This window comes from Accipiter gentilis, chromosome 14 (genome assembly GCF_929443795.1).
Source record: "Accipiter gentilis chromosome 14, bAccGen1.1, whole genome shotgun sequence".
Taxonomy (NCBI): Eukaryota; Metazoa; Chordata; class Aves; order Accipitriformes; family Accipitridae; genus Astur; species Astur gentilis.
This window is the reverse complement of record NC_064893.1, coordinates 30369242-30392031: the sequence shown is the minus strand read 5'-3', so window position 1 is coordinate 30392031 and position 22790 is coordinate 30369242. Positions and strand designations below refer to the sequence as shown.

Sequence of the window (22790 nt, the reverse complement as noted above, 5' to 3'; positions counted from 1 at the left end):
ATGAAAAGACGTAGAACCTATATGTGTTATAGGACAGTTTCAAAATCCATCTTTTATTCAGCGCCCATATTTCAGGTCACATCATCAGACGTCGGTTGGATTGCTAGTGTAAACTGCAAGCAATATTATGAGTTGTCACGTAGCTTCTTTAAACATATTTGGCAAAAGCATTTACCTTTCTAAGAGTCCAGTGTTGCAAATACATTAATACCTGCTTAATTGTAAACATCTCGGTAGTCCCTCATTAACGGCAAATTTGGTCTGGTGTGTCCATGTCTACGGGCAAAATCCCGCTTGGGAGCACAAGCTGCTTCGGAGCATGTGAGGTGGGAAGCACAGGAGTCTGCAAGGGCCACTTTGGTTTCAGAGGAGCACAGAGGCCACCAGCACCCCACACCCTGCTGTTCACAGCACCGGAGGCTTCATCACGCCCAGCAAAGCTCCCAAACCTCCTCTGCCAGGCCAATCGCATGGACGTCGTCAGTGCACATCAACGTCCTCCAAGGACGCGCAGAGCTTTCTTACTTGGCAAGCGGTCAGAGCATCATGCCGGGATGCGGCAGACATCGGTTCAAGGCCCTAAGGGGTGTGTTTATTCCGTGCAGTATAAACACACCAGTCTGGGAAGTGGCGTGCTGCGCAGAAATGCCTTGAGTCACTTTGTGGAGATAAATACTAAGTTTATGCTCTCCCAGATCTGGGTCCGCCTTGCCCATATACGGCCCACGATCAGCGCTGCCTCGACTTTGCTCCAGGGGCCGGGAGGCGTGGGGATTCATCCCTCGGCACCGGTTTCGGGGGCTGCCGGTGAGTCTCAGCGCCGTGCGTGGGTATCCGTGCCATGCATGGGGATCTGCGCCCTCGGGGCCAGCGGGTTGGGGTCCATCCCAGCCCCGCAAGCTGGAGGGCCAGGTCCCAGGCTGGAGCAAGAGGAGCAACCGCCTTCATCTGCTTTCGTGGGAGCCGTCTGATGCGCCTGCGGATGGTTTTAGCAGACGTGTCCTCCCTGCCTGCAGGGAGGCCGGGAGACCTCGGGAGCGGGTGACCGCCAGAGTCACTGGGGCTTTGGGCGGGGAAGGTGGGGCGAGGACAAGTTTTGCAAAAAATCATACAAAGGGGCAGGGTGGGTGTTTGCGTGGGGACGTGGTGGGTGGTTGCGTGGGGACACGGTGGGCTTGTGGCTGTGGGAGGGGAGGACCGAGGGAGGAAAGGGCTGCCTACGTGTCGGCCCCGGGGAGAGGGCCGGGGGGCGGAGGGGGGGGCACCGGGCCGCGGCCAGCCCGGCCACCGGGGGCAGCCCCTGCCCGCCCGGCGGGGGGCACCCCCGAGCTACTTGGGCCCGCGGCGCGGTTACGCGCCGGCGCTAGGACCCGGCAGAACCCCCCACCCCACCCCTCCCCGACCTGCGAGAGGAGGGCGTGGCTCTCCGTCATAAGCATCCGAACCAATAAGCGCCGGCCCCTTGCCGGGTTCATTTACATTCCGGCGCGACGCATCCAATGAACGCGCGAGTCTACCGGCCGCCCTGCCTTCCCCACCGCCCCGCCCGGTTTGCCGAGGCGGTCGCGGCTCATTCGGAGAATGGCCGCGGCCACGGCGTGCGGCTCCCCGCCTCCCCGGGAACAGCAGCCGCCGCCGCCGCGGAAGCGGGGCGACTCCCGCCGGCGGCAGGCCGCCCTCTTCTTCCTCAACAACATCTCCCTGGACGGCCGCCCGCCCTGTCCTCCCGCCGAGAAACCACCGGCGGCCGCCGGCCCGGGCGAGGCGGGGGAGGAGGCGGCGGCGGCGGCGGCGGCGGTGGCGGAACCGGCCGGAGCTCCTTCGCGTTTACTGTCCCCGCCGCCCGCCTGCCAGCCGCCGCCGCCGCCCGCCCTGCTGTTGCCCGGCGTCTCCCCCCTCGCCGCCGCCGGAGGCAAGGGGGAGGCGGACCCCCCCCCGCGGGGGTATTTTTTTGCCGCAGCTGCTGCTGGGCGGTACGCTCTGCCCGCCGCCCCCGGCTCCTCCAGCCCTACCGGGGATGCTGGCGGCGGCTAAACCGGGAACCCCGGGGTTGTTGAGCCCCACGCAGAGTTCGGCGGGTGGCGGCTTGGCGCTGGAAGCACAGCGGCAGAGGTGAGTGAGGGGAGCGGGGGAAAAAGCCGGGCTGGGATCGCGCATCCCTGACCCCGCGGGGCGTGGGAAGCGGCGGGACACCCGCCGCCCCCGGGGAAGGGGGGGGGGCTCTGGGAAGAACCGGCCTTTCCCAGGGCCCTCGACCGGTTGGCGGGGACGACGACGACGGGGGTTGGGGAGCGGAGCATGGGAAACGGCCGCCCCCCCCCCCCCCCCCTCCCCGGGGGGAAAGCGGCCGTGGGAGGCGGCGCCGGCACCGTTTGTCGCCTGGTCCCGGGAGGGAGGGAGGGGGGGGGGGGGCACCGGGTCCGGGAAGGCCCCGGCGGAGGTGGAGTGGGGGGACGCGACCGGGGATATTCAGCCTCGTAGGCAGCCCGGGGAGCGCTGCCCTGCTCTGCCCTGCTTTGGTTGTGGGAGCGCTGGGCGTGCGGTGAGGGGGGTTTTGTGGGGTAGGTCCCTCGCTGTGTCTCTGGCTGCAGTTCTGCGGTATCCTGAACCCTGCCTCCTGCTTTTCCCTAGCCTGGTTTTGGGGTTTGGGGGAGGGTTTTTTGTTGTTTGGGTTTTTTTTTTTTTTTTTTTTTTTTTTCATTTTTCTGTTTCCAGATGAAGCCGACGGAGTCCTTGCTGGGTAGGACTCTTCCTCCGTGCAGCGGCCGCACTGCTGATGTGGTGCCTTCTCCTCATCTCTGCTGCTCGTCTATGCAGTAACTCTATATATTAATAAACGCTTGGACGCTGGGAACTCGGGAGTCAGCCTCAGGGGAGGATGTTCTGGCCTTCGGTGCCGGATTACCGCTGCGTTTCCAAGGGACTTCTATCAGCCTGAAAGTGTTGGTTTTCTAATCAACTGGAAGGCGGGCTCTTGCTCAGATCTTGGGGATTTGAGCTCTGAAGGAACTCTTTTCAGGCCGTTTCTTGCATAAACAGCTTTGTAAAGCGAGCCGGCCCTCTGAGCCTGCAGATAGGCAAAGCGGCATCAAAGGCTTTAAGTCTCTGTGGTCTTTATAGTGGCTTCCAGAGCTTTGTTAGTGAGCTGAAATAGAGATGTTGTCTGTGCTTTAAAGCTGGGGAGCTTTGCGAATGCAGTTGATGGGTGTTCCCTTTCAGGGTACATCTCGCAATGGAGGTGTCCTGCGTATCCCCAGGAAACGGCTGCTTAGAGGCTCCGGTGAATTTAAAGAGTAGTAGCTGTTTGTCAGTAAGGTGTGGGGGTCCTCAGGGGTGTCATCCCTCCTGGGTGTTTTCCTTCTTGGACTGTCATTTACCACCCGTTGCTTTTCTGTGTGTAATGGAAGAGACCTTTCTTTCCTTACTTTTTGGAGAAATTGAAGCTGGGCCTGCTGGACGGATGCCCTGTACGCACAGATCGCGCTGTTGTGTACCGCTTGCGGAGTAGGAAAGCCTGAAGCGAGGGTGTTGCTGTGGCACGGCTCCTTCCTAGCGCTCCTGGTCCACAATAGCCGCGTACAGCCATGCTGTACGATTTCATTTCATTGCTTTAATATTGCAGGTGGAGCTCTCGAGGGCAAGTTTTGCATCAAGAGCTTTACAAGCACGGTTACCTCTGTGGGTGCGATGCTCGGCATGCCTGTGCGTACCGAGTTCTGGACTGATGGAGTTTGCGCAAATGATTCAATCCTTCCCCTTCCCGTGCCAAGTCAATAGGACACTAAGAAAACATTCCTAGGATCTTCTCGTTTGATGTCCTTCCTGCCTCTTTCCTTGGCATCTGATCTTGCATGTTATGTTCTGCTATAGTAATTCTAATCAATCCAGCTGAAAAGAATGATAAATCAGAAATAAAAGGTAGAGAGAAGTGCGAGGAGGTAATCGAGGCAATGAAAGGGCTTCTGTCTGAGTAATGACAAAACAGGCCGTGATTTTTCGGCTTGGAAGAGGTGGCTGAAAGGGTATATTGTATTGCACTAATCATTTTGTGTACTACTTACGAGGGTGATTTGGAGTGAGAGTTGTTCTACTTTCTGTCTTTAAAGAAGAAAAGGGTGAGTGGAGAACATCCGCTGAAACTCTCAGGCAGAAGATCCACATCTTTACCTGGCAATACACACATCTTCTGACAAAAGAACAGTTTTAAGCTGCCTGTGGGCATGTGTTGGACCCAGCGTATCTCCTCCCAGTCACTCTGGGCACAGGAGCGGGTGAGATGGACCATCCCTCGGTAATTACGATTTCACCCTCGACTTGCAGGGTGAGGGACTTGGAGCACTTTATTTTTTCGCTGGATGGTTCCATGGTTTGCTCTGTGACAAAGCAGCCCTTCATCCCTGCGGAACAGCAGCGTCTCCTCTTGTTGCAGACACATGAGGAGTGATTTGGGGGCTTTCCTTCCCGCAGAACGGTGGTGGTTATGCTGCTTCCCCTTCTGTGTGTGGCATGCTGTTTGCAAAATAAGATTCAGAAATCAACAAATAATTGCAAAATGGGTTTCCTCCTACTGGGACTCGGGAATCTGGGTAACGTTTTGCCATACAGTAATGTTGCTACTCTAGGTGGGTTAACTGCATGCATCGTGCAAATATACAGGCATGTAAAGACATCAGAGGGAAGGGGAATCTGCGCTGGGACTCTGGGCATCTAATCTTTGGTGCCTGCTTAAGGCAGCTGCTCTCCTCAGAGTCCTTTTTTAGTCGCTGTCAAGAGCTGCTTTGAATTGCCCTCAGCGGAGCCTCCCTTAAATGCACCAGGAGGGCGGTCTGAAGGGTCTCCAGGTTCGCTCCATCCCTGTTCGGTGACCAGTGCCGCTGCGGTCCTGTGCCGTGCCCCGGGGATTTCATCGTGCTGAGCCTTGCCCCGCTCAGTGGAGATCACTTTATCTAGAACTGGAGGTTTCATTGGGCAGAGTTTTATTACAAAACTTGATCTTGAGTTGATTACGAAGTTGCGAGAAGCTGATGAGGCTGGCCGGCGTAGCTCAGGGCAGATTGTGACAGCACCTCTGCTAGGGTCGGTGGTTAGTTATTGCCAACAGGCAAGGTCTTTAGTACAGCCCAAGGAATCGGTGATCTGCTCAGCTGATGTACCGTGGAGTTTCTCGGAGCTGCCCGGTAGCTGGCGGGTCCTTTAGGATGGAAACTTCAGCGGCGCACGCTCCCTTGGAGGCACCCTTCAATCTGGATGCTTGGTTTCATTGTGCTGCTGGCTGAGCATTATGAACTTAATGACTTTAACCTTCCACTTTCGTTTTCGTAAGGAACCTTCTGTTTACAGGATCTTAAATTACAATGCTGTGTTATACCAGCTTGCTTGCTTAATCTGCTTGCCAACCCTTGTCCCTTCTCCTTTTCCATCTTGCTCTGTCCTTTTGTTCTTTCAAAGAACAAGCCTCACAAAAAGCAGTGGAGGGAGGCAGCAAACAGCGAACAAATCGCCATTCACAAATATTTTTTTTAATGAATTTCTGCAGCTGGGTCTGAAACTGGCAGGGCTTTCTGGGGAAATGCAGATAGCAGAGGGCCCTGAAAATAGCCAGGTTATGAAAGCATGAAGAGTGGGAACAGGCCTGAATGTCAATGCTTGTTGTGCTTCTGAGGTTTCGGTATAGCGCAATGTAAAGCGGCTGGTTTTGCCATAATATTTGCTGCATTTTGCTGAGCCCAAGAATAAATACGGAGACTACATTATTTGCAACTGATGCTTTAATGCCCTTGGTGTGCCGTGGTCAGGGAGCTGAACTGAATGCTCATGGTTGCTGATGAATCAGAAATGACTGAGCTAATTTAGGTCATTTTAAGGGTGGGAGTTTAAACAATAGTTGATAACAGTAGCACTTTGGACCAAGTCTGCTTTTAAGTGTTAATTGGATGCTGGATTGCTGACATAGGTGTGATCAAATTAGTTGGGTGGAATGGTGGAAATGCTTGGTCAGGCTTTTTATGCTCATGATGGTTAACGTGTTGTTTTGTTCTTCTGTCAGCTTAGTGGCTGTTTTCACTTCAAGAAATAAAAATATTTAAAAAAAACCCCAACCCTCTGCTAATAAACAGATTTTGTTGCGATGGATGAAATACAATGTTTAAAAGTCTCAGTTTTAGTTTCTAGCCTTATTTGGAATAACCTGAGCCCACATGGTACTTTTCAAGGAGCAGCAGGATCTTGTCAGAGCCGGCAAGCTTTGACCTTTCAGGCATGAACAGTAGACTGGGATGCGCTGCTCAGGGCTGAAAATGAACATATTCTAAACCTGAACTTTATTTAAGTCAGCTGAAACGTTAAGGCTTCTCCTTCTCGGCAAACACAGTTTGTTTTGACAGCTTTCTCTCATATTTGCAACTGCAGGTGAATTGCATGTGTCTAATACTAAATGTTTATAATTTATAGATGCCTGTAGTATTTATACCTGGCTGGGGATGTCAGATAATATTAATCGGAAGTAGTAAGTTGTATGCCTAGCAGGAAACTTGGAGATCGGAAAATCCATGTCCTTGTATCCCTCATACCTCGCAAATGGGTCTGGGTCAAACAATCTTAACCACTGCTAACGCCAAGGTTGTTTGACCTCTTCATTTAAAAGAGTCCAGAGGCTGCTAAAGTAACTTTGATCTCCAGCCAGAAGGAGCCTGTACAGAATGAACTGTACTTGCAGTTGATTTCACCAGCTTTTCCAAGTAATCGTGCAGGAGCCCCAGCAGCGAGTTTCGGGATGTTGTGGGAAAGGGGATGCTCTGGAAGCACCATTTCCACCTTTCCTTTTCCCTCGCTGCCGGCTCGCAGTTCCCCTCTGCAGGAGGTGATGAGGGTGGTCAGAATGATGTTGTCTTGCTGCTTCAAGTCAATGAGTCATCAGCCGAGAGGGAAAATGCTACCAAATGGAATGTAAACAGCTGAATAGCTTAACTTTGGGGAGGCGTTGGTGGGGCCCCGTTTCAGGCATCCAGTAAGCAAGTCCTGTAGGAGTGTTACAGCTGGTGAGGAGGACGTATTTGGGTTGTCAGGACTCCTTAGCATAACTTTGCTGAGCCCCAAAGTCCTTCTTGATAATTGCAGAGACATGGGCTGCCTGAAATTGCATCTGCTTTGCCGATGAACCGGACAGCTATCTCATTTACCTGTAGGTGAAGCTTCTTCGGGGCTGTTGTGTGCTGTTGGCACCATGACTGAACCAGTTCAGAAGTGTTAGCGGTGGTGGTGATTTTTTTTGCTCCTGTGAACTGTGGGATGAGGCAGGGAGGGAGGGAGGGAAAGATCTCTGCTTTCAGTTTTAAAGAGTAGTTCTGAGCTATAGGTGAGCTCTTCTGCTCTGGGTTTAGGTGTGGTTTGTTTGATTTAGAAGGGGGGGGGGAAGTGGAGAGAGGAGAAATGACTCTTGCAAAATTCTCTAATTTTTATTTATTTATTTTCTGCAGTATGTGTTTTAGTTATATTAAATCTTGAAGACTTAACTTCAGCTGTCATGTGTTCCTCCTTTTTCCATCTGTCAACCAGTTAAAGCTGTGAGGCTGTCAGGCTGAGCGAGCCTGAAGATGCTTTTGAGCCTTCTTTTGAAGATTGTTCTGAAGTCTTCTGGCTCTGTAGTTTGAGTTTAAAAATGCGTATCTGACGTGCACACGAGCGTAATGAAATTTGGATTCTTTAATGAGCACGAGGTATTGTTGATAAAGCAGGTGACTGCAGACGGAGGGTGCTCATCTAAAGCCGCTCTGTCATGCTAGTTCTTCAAATGCAGAGCTTTAAACTCCTAACGTTTGGTTTACAGTAAATTATATACGCAACAGCTATAAGTTGTTATGGTCTACCCTCTGAAAAAGATGTTAAATGAAGAACCTTTAACTGGTCTCCTAAGTGCGAGCGAAGCAAAAGCGTTTCATGAGATGGCATTTGTGAGATGTATTGAATCTTTAAAACTAAAAGCTTGCTGCCAGCCGACCCTGCTGCCTGATCCCAGCAGCTCTCTGAACACCCGGACTCTGCAGCCACCTTCCCCGGGCAGCGTTCCTCTTGTGCCAGCTCTCGCTCAGCATCGTGGTACCCGAGCTCACCGTAGCCTGCAGACCAGCCCCAGACCTGGGTAGCCATTTCATTTGCTAGCCAGCCACAGGGCTGAACTGCTACCAGTCAAAGCTGCTTGCTCGCCAGCGTGGACGGATTTGCATTTGCTCTGTTGTGGTCACTACAATTTAAGCATAAAATTTTGCCCTGGTCAGGCTACAACCTCTTGATTGTGGGTTAGAGCGGATGACTGATGTTGTGGTGGAAAGAACCAAGTGCCCCATAAAAACACTGGGAGACCTCTCTAAACCTCCCTCAACTGGGTTTCCTCCAGTCGCTTATTTTGAATTTTCTTCTCCCCAGTTAAAAGCTTCTCTCTTTTCTTCTCTCTTTTTTTTTCTTTTAACTTGGGTATTTTATTGTGCTGAAAGCTTTTATTTTAACAAGGCACATGATGAAATGACAGCATCCCCTCTCAGGGAAGTTCATGAATATTTCTAGCATCATGCCCCCTGTTATCAAGGTCATACTTTACGTTTCACTGGCCTGTTTTGGTCAGCAGTTCAGTGCCTAGTGAGCAGAGCACAAAGCACAGAGGGAAGCAGGTCGATGAGCTAGGAGTACCTCCAAAAATTGGTAGAAACTTGGATAAATACAGTTACTGGCTGTGTCCTGGCCAGCACACCGAGTTTGCTTTGTGAGAAGCAGCAGGGATTTTAGGAGTGGGCTTTGGAAGTGGGCTCTGGGCACAGCAAGCCTTACATCTGGTTTGGTGGTTCTGTTGCAACAGATGGCTTTCATACTTACTGGAAGGCCTTGTTTTATCCTTGGATTGTCTAAACACTCTTAGCACCAAAACAATGTGATTTATGAAATGCAATGAATACAAAGCTCATTTCCTAGTAGCATTAGGTCTTAATCATATGTGGCTGTGAATCAGCAGTGAAGTAGCAGCCACTGTGAAGAGTATCTGATTTCCTTCCTTGTTAGGATTTAAAACTCTGCAGGCTTAGAGCTTCCCACTTACTCTGCCTCCGCCTTCATTCAAATTATACTTAATTTCTGTTCCATCTTGCCTGTCCCATAGGCTGCATGACACGTTCTTTTCCTTGCATGTGGCTTTACTGGTGTTTGAGGAGTGCAGGATTTTCTCCTGGCTGTTTGGGACCAGCAGGAAAGCCCCTGGTGCCCCTTCAGTTTTGCAAACAAAACTTGAATAAGAACACAAAGGTGGAGGAATTGAGCCTCCTCGTCATCCTGAGATCTCACAGAGGGACCCGCTCTGAAGCGTAGAGGTACTTTCCATGCTCATGTGGCTAATTTGGGTTTACTCTTTAAAATAAAGACTTGTATTTGTTCTCTGGCAGTCTGATACTTAAACAAATGTTAGAGCGAGCTCCTGGGACGGTGGCCTGCAATCCAAATGGCACATTTGCGGTGCCATAAAACAAGAGTAGCTGACTTTGTAAAGAAGGAGCACTTAGCTGTATGCTTATTATTGGTTATGCAGGGTATCTTCTCTGCTGCTGCCTCTCATTGAACATCAGAGCTGAAACCATCTATCCATGAAAATGGCTCGCTCGGTGCCAGGCACTTCATGGTGTTGATCCTTCATTGAAGTCATTTCTTTCACCACACACGTGGTTTTGATGGTGATGCCATATAAATGTGGTCTCTGACTTCTTTTGGCTTTAATTACTGAGAACTTGTTGCTACTGCTGAGCTGTACTCAATCTGCTTTTGAGCAGAAAACTCATTAATTTGAGCGCTGAGGGTGGTAAGGCACAGGGAACTGATATGAGAATAGGGATGTTCACACTCGTGTGCTCTGAGATGCAAGCCTGAAAACAGTAAATGTCCCCTGGGCTCTATAAGTAATGGCAGTTGTGAAAAAGTCAGCTTAAAAACTGGAACTGGTTTTCTTAATCCCTTGATGCCAGTATTTTACCTAGTTAAACTGAAGCACAGTTCATACCTGGCTGTTGGCATGCCTGTAAGGAAGGAAAACGACACAGCTTAATCTTTAAAATATGTCTTGGCAAAACAAATCTGACAGTTATGTCTTCCTATTGTAAACTGGATTTGGGATCTGGATTTCTTGTGCAAATTGCCTTTGACTGTTGTTACTAAGCTGGTGCTTCCAAAAAACAAGAAATGATTTTTGTCCTTGTTATATTAATAACTCAGTCCCTTGACAGCTGTGATTATACTGAGGCCTGTAAAGGACCTTACAAAGGGACGTCCATATTAAAATAAAACTCTTTCAAGTGAGAAATAGGAAGCCAAATTCTATTAGTCCCTAATTTTACACAGTGATTCAAAATCCTTGACCTCCCCCATTCCAGCCGTCTATTAGCAGTACGTATTGCTGAAGAGCACCAGAGGATACAAGCCTTGCTGCTAATTTTAGCCCAGTGCCTGGGGGGTGCGTGCCTGCGTGGGTGCATGCAGCAGGGCATCCTTCCCCAGCAAAAGGGCGATGGATGCGACTCCGTCCGAAACAAATCTGCCCTGCCAGTCCCTTTGGCTGGAGGAAATCTCAAGTTGTGTTACTGGCTTTTGCAGCATCTTTGAACGCTCGTGTCGCAGGGCTTTTGGTGATCCTAGGAAGTGGTGAGGGTAAGAAGTCATGGCAGAAGATGGATTCCAGGTGGTCTTCACGAGAGGTGGGGGTTAACTGGGATGGGAGGAGAATCCCAGTAAGATTGTAGAAACTTCTGATTTCGCCCTTCAGGAAGGAGCGAGACCAGCCAGTCCGTTCACCTGCTGCGGCAGAAATGCAGGAACCAGAAGGGCAAAACGGAGAGAAGCTTCAAAATCACCAAACGGCAGCTGGGCGCAGGGGCTGAAGTAAGATCTTTGGCTGCTGTAAGGCCCAATATTAGAGGTTAAAATGAGATTCCTGAGGGCTGCTTGTTTCCAAGCCTGGAAGCGGAGCCTGGGAGTGCTGAGCAGGGACATGGGTGCCCAAAGGGCTGCCCCGCTGTCCCTTAGAGGACACAGTGGCCCAGGAGCAGGCGTGGAAGAGGTTTGCACGTGTCCGAAGCTATGTCTGATAGTACGGGGTTAGTATCTCATTTGCATTCCACTATCATATCTGCTGAAGAATGGGCGACTTGGATGTTTCCAACTGCAGCAACATCCTAAAACTTTACCCTTGTCCTCTTGGGTGTCTGCAGGTAGCCCAGCCTGTGGGTGGGAAGGGGGAAAATACTCTTGGCGAGCCATCGGAAAGGTCGCTGTTCTTTAATCTGGAGCTGTGACTTAACCAGCTTTTTCCTTTCAGTTTGTAAGAGAGGACACGTAGGGATTACCGGTGCTATACATAGATTGCTCTTAGCTGTGTCCTGTTCTGCTGGGAACACTTAAGAGCTGTATCAGCCTCAGGGCTGGGGATCCTGCGCGCTGCTTTGTGCCTTGTCGTTTGCCCTCTGCGGAGAGTTTCTCTGCCAGCACGTGGTGGGGCACGAGCAGGACGAGAAGAGGGCAGTTCTGAAGCTGGAAGCACTCAGAAGTTGGGTTTCCTCAGTGGGAAATCCATCAGAAAGGATAAATGTGTGGGCTGGTTACCCCTTCCCGGGATGGGAGTCAAAATGCGACTCTGAGCTTAATTTGATGGGGTTTTATCTGAACACAAGGGGGTTTGTGGTGTTTGGTTTTTGGGGTTTTTTAAGTGTAGGTTTAGATCATCAGGGATTCGGCAGCGGTGTGTGTATCCGTGTGTGCACATGGAGATAAGCTAAGGCGTAATCCAGAATTCCTCTGCTTGATAGCCCCTTATCTCTGAGCATGTGCTGTGTGTGTTTTCTCTCTTGGTGGGTCCCTTCGGAGGTGCTGGCTGTGTAAAATACAGATGATGTTTTTAATGTTAAGGTTCTGGGAGGGTTGTGCTTTATTGGCTCCTAAATTAGTGGCGGGAAGCAGCCAAAAGTGAGCTCCTGGCCAAGGACGTACGAGCAAGCAAACCCTCTATAGTTTGTCAAGGAAATAGCTGGTATTGGCTAGTGGGCATGTTTGAACTTTCTGTAGGATGCTGTTGAAATTACAGCCTGCTCCACAGAATTCATTAACACTTCAAGATTGGATACTTTGATTTCTAATTGTCAGGTAGCCTGTCAGTGTGGGGCGGGGGGGTGTAAGGTAACTTACAGTGCATGTATAGATTTTAGTATTCTGGTTTAGCATTTAAGTTGTGTTTGGCAACAAATGCTCAATGTAAACTACTTAAAATCCTTTGAATTCCAGTGGATCAGAGCACAAGCAAGAAGTGTTATCGTAGATGAAGCTGCTTAGCACAGGATATGTGACTCTCGATGTTTTTTCATCAAAGCTGCCAGCCACTGAAGTGATCCTGTGCTGCCTGTTGTTGAAGTGTGGATTGGCTGCATGAGAAGAGCACTCAAACTGAAGAATATATATATGTGTGTATTTATATAACAATAAGTGCAGACTACTCAAAGTGTTAAATTTTGCAGCATGCTCCAAGTACTGCACTACCTAATAAAGAAGTTCTGTATGTGAGTGGTACTAAGGAATCTAGCAAGTCTCTCTTGGACTGCAGCGAGGGAGCTGTGTTGCTGTAAAATGTTGGCTTGAGCATACAAACTGTTTCGGGTTCTCTTAACTGGATTAGTGAGAACTCTTTATGTATACCTTGTTTTGAGATGTGAGGGAGAGTGTCTTGCTTAGCATCTGGGATTCCTCCAAAGTGACAGCTTCACTTGAGGACAGAAAACATTATTTACAAGCGAAGCTAAAAATGAAGTTTCCTGTTGGCAGAGTGGGGATGAGTCATTGTGGTTTTGAGTCAAGGGGCAGGATCCTCCCTTCACTGCGGCAGGTTTTTTGCTTCCAGATGTGCTCTTACAGAGCAGCAGGTTCAGGTGTTTGTCACTTCTGTCCCCATTACTAAGAAAACAGGACAGTGTTCAGGAGGTGTGATGCTCCAGATGGGTCTCCACCGTGGTGGCCGAGCACACCTTCATCGACCCTGAGAGCAGCTGCACCCACAGCACTGGGCAGTTACTGGTGAGGGTCTAACCGTGGCTCTCCCATCCAGTTACGTACATTGGCATCTTTTTACAGAACTACATGATTTTTTTTTGTACCAGTGCCTATTGTCGTTGGCATTAGCTGTGTTTTCCCTTTGCTCACCACACATAGCGTCTTTCTGTCTGCATCCAGCCAGGTCTGCCCCAGGAGGGGAGGAAGGCGGTGGATGTCACCAGTGCCAGGAGGTTTGAGATTGGCCTTGACATTTCATGAAGTGGTTTTTTTTATTGGAGGTTAGATGCTAAAGTAGACTGGAGGACTGTGTGTATGTGAAAGGGTTCAACTTTCCTGTGCAGTTCTTGCTGAAAAGCAAAAAAAAAAAAAAAAAAAAAAGAATTTAAAACTGAAGTGCTGGTGAAGGGTGTTGAAGCTGTGCCAGGAATGTTCTTCAGTAGCACCCTTAATAGCTGTTGATTTGTAGGAGACAGTCTCTAGCAATACTGAAGGTGTTAGTCCTGTGGGAGGATTTACCTCTCTTGTGTTTACGGAAAGGGACGCTAATTTTATATCCTCCCACCTGTGTGAGTTGTGGTCTTTTTTTTCTCTTTTAAGAATGCCTGAACAGCACTGCTGAGAACCTGGAGACAACCTCCTTTTGGGGGAAAAAGTAAAGTTTTATATGGGAATATAAATTATTACAAATTCACTGGAAAAGGGCACTAATATTTTATTAAGGAGATTGTAAGGAGACTTTGGTATTCATTCTCTTTATGTACTTGAAGACACAGAGAAAATGGTAAATTGTTTCTCTGGAACTGGTGGTGAGGAATGAGGAGCTAATCTGGTTTCAGGAATACTCAAGTTGATGTGACATTTATGGCAATGTATAAGGAAGAATACCAGAACACCATCTTTTCAGTATTCAGTGTTCGTGGTCTAGCTTGAAGCAAGAGGGGCAAATGCCACTGTTGCTAATAATCTGGTTGTTGTCGAAATCTGTAATTTTATAGCAAGTCTTGTGCCTTGGGGACGCTGCCTGTAACAGCGATGTGCCATGTAGAGGGAAACTGCCACGTCTCACTGGCACAGGTTTTGGCAGGCAGCTCTGGCAATAGCTCCAAGTAGCTCAGAAGAGAAGAAATAACTTGCAAGAAGTGGGGGGAAAGAGGTGAAAGCACCTGCTTAGTCACTCGGGCAATTTGCATTTCTAGACACCATGCTTAAGAAAAAGCAGACGGATTTTGTTCATGTCCAGAACTCTGGTGTATCTCTTCTGTAGCAACAAAATAGTGTGGTTTGGTTTCTTACCCAGCTCAGGCTGGAGAGGAGGAAAGGCAAAGTCACCAGGATTAGCAGATTGACCAGTTGTTTCAAAACCTTGAAGTGCTGGGCTTCAAGACCAAACTTAATCCCAAGTAGCTTTTTTTGATCTTCAACTTGAATCAGCTGAAGCTACAAATGGCTTTGCTGTGTAAAAACTCTTCCATAGCTGTTAATGATTAATAAATGCCATTTTTCTTGACCTCTCCCCCACCCTGCCCCTTGCACCCACCCAAAGTGCCATGCTTTTGCTTTGGTGTTGGATGTTAACGTCCAGGCATGAGAGCCTGGACTTGGTCTGTCCAAGTGGTTTGGCTGCTCATGGGTGCCAGAGCTCTGATGCAGTTTAAAGTTTGAATTTTTTCCAAAAGTAGATCTTGTCAAACCAGAGTCCTGCAACTTCTGTCTTGTATGCTGCTTCTGTGTTGACTTCCATGGCAGTATTGTCCATTGAGTTGCTCTGTCACTTTGGAAGAAAACGTTGAATGCATGTGGCTTGTGCTAAAAATGTAGCACAATTTAAGCTTAAACAAAAGTAGAAAATATGGAATCTGATAGTTGTAGTGTCAGCTTTTTGCTGGTGAATCTGAGTGCATTGTTCCTATGGAAATTGCAGTCATAGTTTCACAATTCATTTGTAAATCTCTACCAACAAAGAATGACTTTGACAATAGTAATGTATCTTACTTTGGCAAAGTCTTATTTTTTTGCTTAAGTGTAATATCCTATTACTGTTACACTAACTCACATGATTCCTACTATTATTCTTGTGCGTTCCATTCTGGGATTTCAGATGGGTACCAAATACACTTTGCTTCCTCTAATAACTCTCTCTATTGTTTTCTGGAGACATCTGTCAATTTTATTAAGCTACCGTCATAGACTTTCAGCCTGCTGACTCCTGCAGCTGGAGACAACTATGTTCTGAATTGAGAGTCCACATGGATGTTCGGTCATCATATAGATATACCTGTACCTGTCTATAGATTGATATAAAATGACTTATTCCCTTGCCTTGATGAGTGGGTGGCTTTTTGTGACATTTATTGTAAGATTTTTTTAAAGGAGTATTTGGAAGCTTTTTAGGTGTTTAACTTATAGGTAGGTGTTCTTATGTGTTGAAGATAGTGAATGCTTTTGTTAATGAAGTTGGTAAAAATATGTATTTCAAGGGTCCTAGAGGGGGAGACAAGTTCTTGGCCTTTTTAGGAACTTCAAACTCTTAGTTAAGCACTCTTCATCAAAAAAATCAAAAACCCCTGCCATTTGTCCTAAGAGTTCATAGATCTGTTGCAGTTCATAAACTCAGAGGCCATGAACTAATATTGTTCACTCTTCGTGGTGTTGTACATTTTACAGAAGGCGTTTTATCTCCCAGCGCTGCTCTCTAGACTTTTTAGAAGACATAGTGGAATATGCCAGTGTACGAAGGTACTTTTTTTCAAAAGCAGCATTAATCTCAACTCGTTGCATGCAGTCCTCTCCTCCCACCACCCTCTTCCACGCCAATATCTGAGGTCCTGCATGCTAGTGCTGCCATCTGATCATACAACCGGCATGACTTTTTTTCAGAGCACTTAACAGGTTTGGTGGTTGTTTTTTTTTTTTATAATTGCAGAACCAAGCATATATCTGGGTCTCCAAGACACAAAAGTTTGAAGAAGATGCACTTCATCAAGAACATGAGGCAGTATGACACCAAGAACAGCAGGTAACTTTTGGAGATTGAGGTGCCTCCTGTACCCAAGTAGGATGTGCTCGGCCGTAGACTCTTAATTCAATGCGATTAGCCATTTAATATATCAGTGGGAACAAGGTGATGTCCTTGGGGTCTTGTTAGTTTTATACATCTATCCAAAGCAGTAGGTGCTCATATCTGCTACATCTGCAGCAATATTCTGATGGTTCTGCCATCCTACTTTGAGGAGGTTAAATCATTCTCTTCTAACACCCTCCTTATCTCTAGCACACAGACCGCTTAGAGCTGAGGAGGATTTAAGGAGAATGGCTTGGTTTAGCCAAATTCTTGGCTCATAGTTGCTGGGCAGAAGAGAAGGGCGAGGCTGCATTCATATTTATTATTAATAGAGGTGTGAGACTTCATCTAAATGTAAAATATTATCTACATCTTTTCACAAGGCTTATGGAAAAATTGCATAAATATAGATATGTATTTAAAGACTAGGATCTCCTTTGAGGAGCTCCCGAGGTGACGGCAGTTTCTGAATGCTGAGTTTTGATACCGAGCTTGGTTCTAAGGACCTAGAAGGTCAGCATGAAACTTCTGCTTTTGTGCTGTTTTCTGAAGACATAAAATCCATAGTAGCATCTATGTGACTTTTGGAGCAATATAAGAACAGTCTTGTGTTCATGTCCCATAAAAAACTGCTTTAACTTCGGAGTCTTAATTCATATCCTCATCTTTTCCCATCTGCTTACAGGATAGTGTTAATCTGTGCTAAACGAACACTGTGTGTGGCTTTTTCTATCCTACCTTACGGGGAGAGTTTACGGATCAGGTGAGTCATCTTTAACTGCTTTGTGAAATGTCTGGTCTATTGTTTGCAAAAGATCTTTTTAAATGAGCGTGGTTGGTGTAGGTATCTTGTTTTGATGCAGGTGAACTTATTTAACTTACCATTTATGTGTGAGGACAAGAGCTTGCTATCCAGAGCAGTAAAATCGGACATTGCCACAGTGTCAAAGTGTTCATTCAATCTCCAAGAGAAAAACAGTGGAAAAGGTAGACTTTTCTTCAGGTGTCTATTCACATTTTAAAGCACTCCAGTGCTGTGAAATCCCTGAAACCAAGTTTGAACACGTGATGTGGCTTGTTGCTGTGTACGATTTCCTGTATTCCTAAAGTGGCCAGAAATCAAATGTCTTTAGTGCAACAAACAATTGTGCCTGCAAAAAGCATACAGGGCGTCAGGGAAGGATGCCACAGCCTTTATTGGAAACAGTCATGGTTTTATAGTGAAGTTACATCTAAATAAGTTTAAGATGCTCTAAGCCATGAATGTGAGTATTTGCAGTCTAAGGAAAACAGAAGCCGTTTAGACTGATTGAAACTGCTTTTAGTGTTTGTATTGCATTTTTGTATAGAACTGTCAATATGATCACTTACAAGAATCAAAACCTGCTAACTGGATTTCCCTGCAGCTTTGCTCAGTCCCTTGTGAAGTCTTAAGTTGATTCTGTGAAGGTCTGTGATTTTACAAGTATACCATAGAAAATACTAATTTTATTCTAATCCACTTTTGGCAAAACAATTGTGTTGTCACTTCTGTCCTGTACATAACTTATGGACGAAGGAAACGGATGTTTAGTGGTGGGAACTGTATTGTATGCAAATACACTTGCTGTAAAAATAGTTGATGGGAAAATATTCTCTCACTTAATAGAACAGCAGCAAGGTCACTGGAGCTACTTTACAGCAGTTCTGAGCACTGTGTCGGTCTTCTTGTAAGCTGGCAATACAGTTCTTCAACTGAAAGCTGCTTTTTTGCATTGTAATTTAGGTGACAAAGCTGCATGCTGCTGTTGCTGAAGCAGAGTTCTGCTAGCAGCCTTAATTCTTAATTTGGGCCTGTGTGCACAGTGGTTGGAAAATTGCAATTGAAAGGCAAGTTTCTAATCCTGGAAAACTAGTAATATAAATCATGTTTGCTGTTAAGTGTTTGAGCATTAGCATGTTTACAAATGGTATGGTCTTATGCAGAAAGACCACATTAAAAAAAGTTTACATTTGCTAGGTATATTGTTAGAGCTTCAAGTTAAAATTATATGAAATCTGATTCTTTAGTTAATGAACATCTCTGTTTTGAAGAATACTTAAAAATTAATGCTTTCTTGGAGATGGGATTGAGGGATTGCACTGTCCTCCATAGAACTCTGACCTGGTGGTGTTGGGCGTACCTAGTGGGGTGTTTACTGTAGAGGAGGCTGGGGTTATGCTCCATTTTCCAATAGTGCATTTTCTTATCTATATTTAGTGATCTAAAGATGGAAGGACAGAAGCAACGACATCCTTCTGGGGGAGTTTCAGTCTCCACTGAGATGGTGCTTGGACTGGAAGGAGTAGAGCTGGGTGCTGATGGCAAGGTAAGGAATTGTTTTTTTCTTTTTTTCTTTTGTCTTGATCTCTAATGCCAATGACCAAACCACTGACTGGAGCAGGGGACAGCAGGTGGGTAAGCTGGCTGCTTTTACCCAAGGACCATTTCATGCTGGGGCAAATCACTTAATTTATGCAATGCTTTGCTATCCATAAAGTGAAAGCTGTAACTTTTCAGAGCAGTGGAAGTTTGTTTTGATCCTTAAAATCTGAAACGTTTGGCTTGTGGTGAAGCTGCTTCTGAGGAGGCTGTGGAAGGCCATGATCACTTCTGCCTCCATTTCTGGAGAATTGATTTGACTCTGGTATCTCAGGCAACATGGGAGTGATGTTTTGATAGGAATATGGGTGACATTTGTACCTCTTCAGTTGAATTTATATACTGCCAGAATTTTACTGATGTGATTCTCCCCTTTTCTTTGCCACCACACCAAATCTTCCACAACACTTCCATACTGAAGTCATGGAAGCAAGGCATTCCTCATCCAACTTTTCCCTACTCTTCCTGTCCTGCAGTTTCAGGGTCCCCACTCCCAAATACAAATGCCAGGGGACTCTGAGTTGGAAAATCCTAGATGTCCGGAAATAAGCTTTTCAATGAATTTTCCCCCTATAACTACTACAACTTTCTTTTCTTTAAGGTTGTGTCCTATGCAAAATTCTTGTATCCGACCAATGCCCTAGTTGTTCGCAAAGCTGACAGCCATAGTGCTGTTCCCTCATGTCGAGCTAGTGCTTCACGGAGTCTTCCTGGATCAAGATATAAACCTGTGGCAGCAAAAACAATACCAGCAGGAACAGACATTGGTAAGAACAGCTGCCAGCTTTGTCACCACTTGGGCACACAGCAGGAAAGTGTAAAAGGAATATATTTGTCTGAAATGATTGCAAGTGGTAAAGTGCATTATTAAGAAGAATGTGCTGCAGCTGGAAAGAGACTGGTTTTAGCACAGCCTAGTAAAGAAGGCTTGTTAATGAAGTATAAGTGATGAGCCTTAGGACTGAGACTTGCACACATTCCTTACATCCTCTGTATATCTGGCCTAGTTCTATTTATGCAATTCAAGGAGTGCAAAGCTTTTCTGTGGAAATGTGAAGTTTTATATTACTCAACAAGAAACATCTGGTGTACATGGATACAGGTGGTCCTCCTTGCCTTCTAGCACAGTGCATAAGCCAATGATTTTTGTGACAAGAATCCCTCTCTTGTGTAAAAGAGCAAACCTAACAACTCTGCTGTCTGTTAGATTAGAGCATAGGCAAAATAATTCAGTCTTGTGCAGTTTTCTGTGCATATTTGTGGATGACAGTTTCTACCAAGTCTGAAATGGTGCGTCAAGCACATGCTGGAGAAAGAGCTTGTGTGATTTTTTTTAATAATTCTAATACTTGACTTGTGCATTTATGAAATATGAACATGTGACTGTAGCTGCAGTTTGCCTGTACTATGAGATCTGCTGACACTCTTAATGTTTGCTGTTTGAAAACTTTTTTAAAGAGGAAACGGGGAATTTAAAGCTCTGTATCTTGTGACCCAATATGTCTTCCTCGTTCCCTCAGGAGGTGAAGCTGGGGAAACTGCAGAGTATGATCCAAATCTTCTAGATGATCCTCAGTGGCCCTGTGGAAAACATAAACGTGTTCTCATCTTTGCCTCTTACATGGTGAGTGACTGACATACCTGAACAGAGTGAGTGCCTGAAAGATCCTCACATAAATTACTTCCTCTGGGAAGAAAAAGTTGTGGCTTTTTGAGAATTGGTTAGGAAAAATACAAGTAATTGGGTTTGTACACTCAGCTTGTCGAGGACCAACCCGACACATATCTACATGTTCTTATTTGCTGCTTGTAACCATGTGCTTACTAGTTTTTTAAGACTTTGTAGTTGAGATTCAACATGGTCTATTACTTAGGACATTACAGAAATGTTAAATTGTGAATAATAAAACTGGGGTTTGCCTTTGCATTAGTGTCTTTGGAAGACTTGTTTGTCTGTCAGTACTGTTCACAAGAGAAATGATAAATTTTGCCTCTTGTGTTTCAGACTACAGTTATAGAATATGTGAAACCCTCGGACCTTAAAAAGGATATGAATGAAACCTTTAGAGAGAAGTTTCCTCATATCAAGTTGACATTGAGCAAAATTAGGAGGTAAGAAACAAGCATTGAATAATGAGAACGTCTCCTATGCTGTACAAGGCTGCTTTTATCTTCCACTTGTATGGAGCAAATACTAGATCTATTAATAGTATATATGATTAAACACTAATCTCTTGCTGCCAGTTGAGCTGACTGTAGGATGACAGCCCTGTATAGGAATGTTTAGGATGCTGAGAAAGGGTGACAGTTGGTTTTCATAGTTCCACCTAAAAGGGTTTTGTTTCACCAGCCCTGGTATACTAACGCTAATAGCCAATTAACAGTGAAGCACCATTAGCCTTGAAACAAATACTTGTAACCTGATTGTTTGGCTGTAGTGCAGTCCTACTCTAACTGGATTGCCTTTTTGGACCTTCTGGCTATTTTCGCCTTTCAATTACCAGACTCTCTGATGACCGTGGACTCTAACAAGATTCTAGGATAAAGAGGAGTGTTAGGTTTGGGGAGTCTCAGTAAAGAAAAGCATTTCATGAAGGCAAGACTATACCACACAGAATTCCTCATCTTCCAGGAAACACGTCTGGCCGCTCATCAGCAAGATGCGCTGTTGCGCCTTCGGAGAGCTGTAATCTTGCTGGTATTACATGGCGGTTAATGCAATCAGGGCCTGCTGAAATAGCCGGCTTAAACACGATTCTGCTGAATCACCAGGGCTCTGTGTAACTCAGCTCTAAGTGGAAGGCCTGCTCAGGCAGAGTCTGTGTTCTGCCAGTGTCCTGCATACTCCTCTTTGTAGCTGTTTTGAGTAGTGTGTTTGCACAGCAATCTTCTTGCACGGGTGGCAGCCTTGAGAGGTAGCATCCTCCATAAAGTCTGCCTTAATGCTGAAGTGAAGGGCTAGCTGTTGTGGGAAGTGCGTAAACCCGTTTGCCTTCCCTCTCAGACCTGATTCTTCCAGGAGGTGTGTAGTAGACAGGTCTCTCTGTAGCAACTGCTGCGATCTGCACAGCTTTGATGTGGTATTCTGTAGTAGGTCAGGGTGGTTCAGTCTTATGATATGAATCACGAACCAGTTTGGGAGCCCGGAGGGAATCATACAGCAATAGCCTGTGTGTCAATAAGACAGCTAAGCCCCTGATGTTTATGGGCAGATGAGGAACTGTTTTTCTACAGTAGATGTTGTCAGCCAGGTTAAATCAGTTCGTGCATCAGCTTCAGCTTGCTGCCAGCTGGACTTCTCCAGTCTAAGATCATACTCATGGTTTTCCAAATCAAAGTCTTGCCTGTGTGCTCTTCTGAGTTCCCGTGCTGCAGTGTTTCTAGAGCATTTCATAAAAGGCTGTCATTTTCTTTTTTCCTATTCCCAGTTTAAAGAGAGAGATGCGGAACCTGAGTGAAGAGTGCAATCTGGAGCCGGTTACTGTCTCCATGGCTTATGTTTACTTTGAGAAGCTTGTCCTCCAAGGCAAACTCAACAAACAGAACCGCAAACTGTGTGCTGGTGCTTGCGTTCTGCTTGCAGCCAAGATCAGCAGTGATCTCAGGAAACATGAAGTTAAACACCTTATAGACGTAAGTACTATAAGGCTTGTTTCAGGTGTTGTCAAAACTTTCTCTGTAGCTCATAGAACAAGACAAAGATTAAAGCCAAGATTTTCACCAGTGCATGCTTGCATTTAAGACCAGCTCTTTCAGTCGGTTTTATGTCTCATTAGGGCTTTTCCTTGATTTTTATTTTTTTTAATTCATTAAAACTACCTGACTGGTGCAGTCCAATGTCCTACTGATCCCACAGTGAGGTTATTTTTGCACTTACTGTTTCTCAGGCAAACATATGTAACTGTTGTGTGGGTGTCACAGCTGAGCTGATAAGCTGGTTTACTTGTCTGATCCCTGGCAACGCTTTTGATTCTGTAGGTACAGCTCAGGCCATGCATCGGTGACTCCTGTTGTATGCTGACTTAATCTAACAGTGTGTTAGTATCTTGTGGATTAACTGATTCTGTTTCTCCCTCTCCTCTTTTTTGTTATTACTATCATAGAAACTAGAAGAGAGATTCAGATTCAACAGAAGAGATCTCATTGGTTTTGAATTCACCGTCCTCGTAGCTTTGGAACTGGCTCTCTATCTTCCTGAAAACCAAGTTTTACCTCATTACAGACGGCTCACACAACAGTCTTAACCAAAGCTGCGTTCCAGCT

At 46.4% G+C, this 22790-nt stretch overlaps 1 protein-coding gene across 1 annotated transcript; it reads left to right on the top strand.

Annotated features, from left to right (window-relative positions):
* Positions 1–1581: 1581 nt before the first annotated feature.
* On the top strand, positions 1582–22777 carry CABLES2 (Cdk5 and Abl enzyme substrate 2). The gene is given in 11 exon segments (XM_049816535.1): positions 1582–1929; positions 1931–2112; positions 15730–15801; positions 15989–16081; positions 16812–16889; positions 18366–18474; positions 19129–19294; positions 20048–20151; positions 20533–20639; positions 21956–22160; positions 22631–22777. Coding segments are annotated over 11 exon segments (1605 nt in total). The 3' UTR covers positions 22772–22777.
* Positions 22778–22790: the final 13 nt, after the last annotated feature.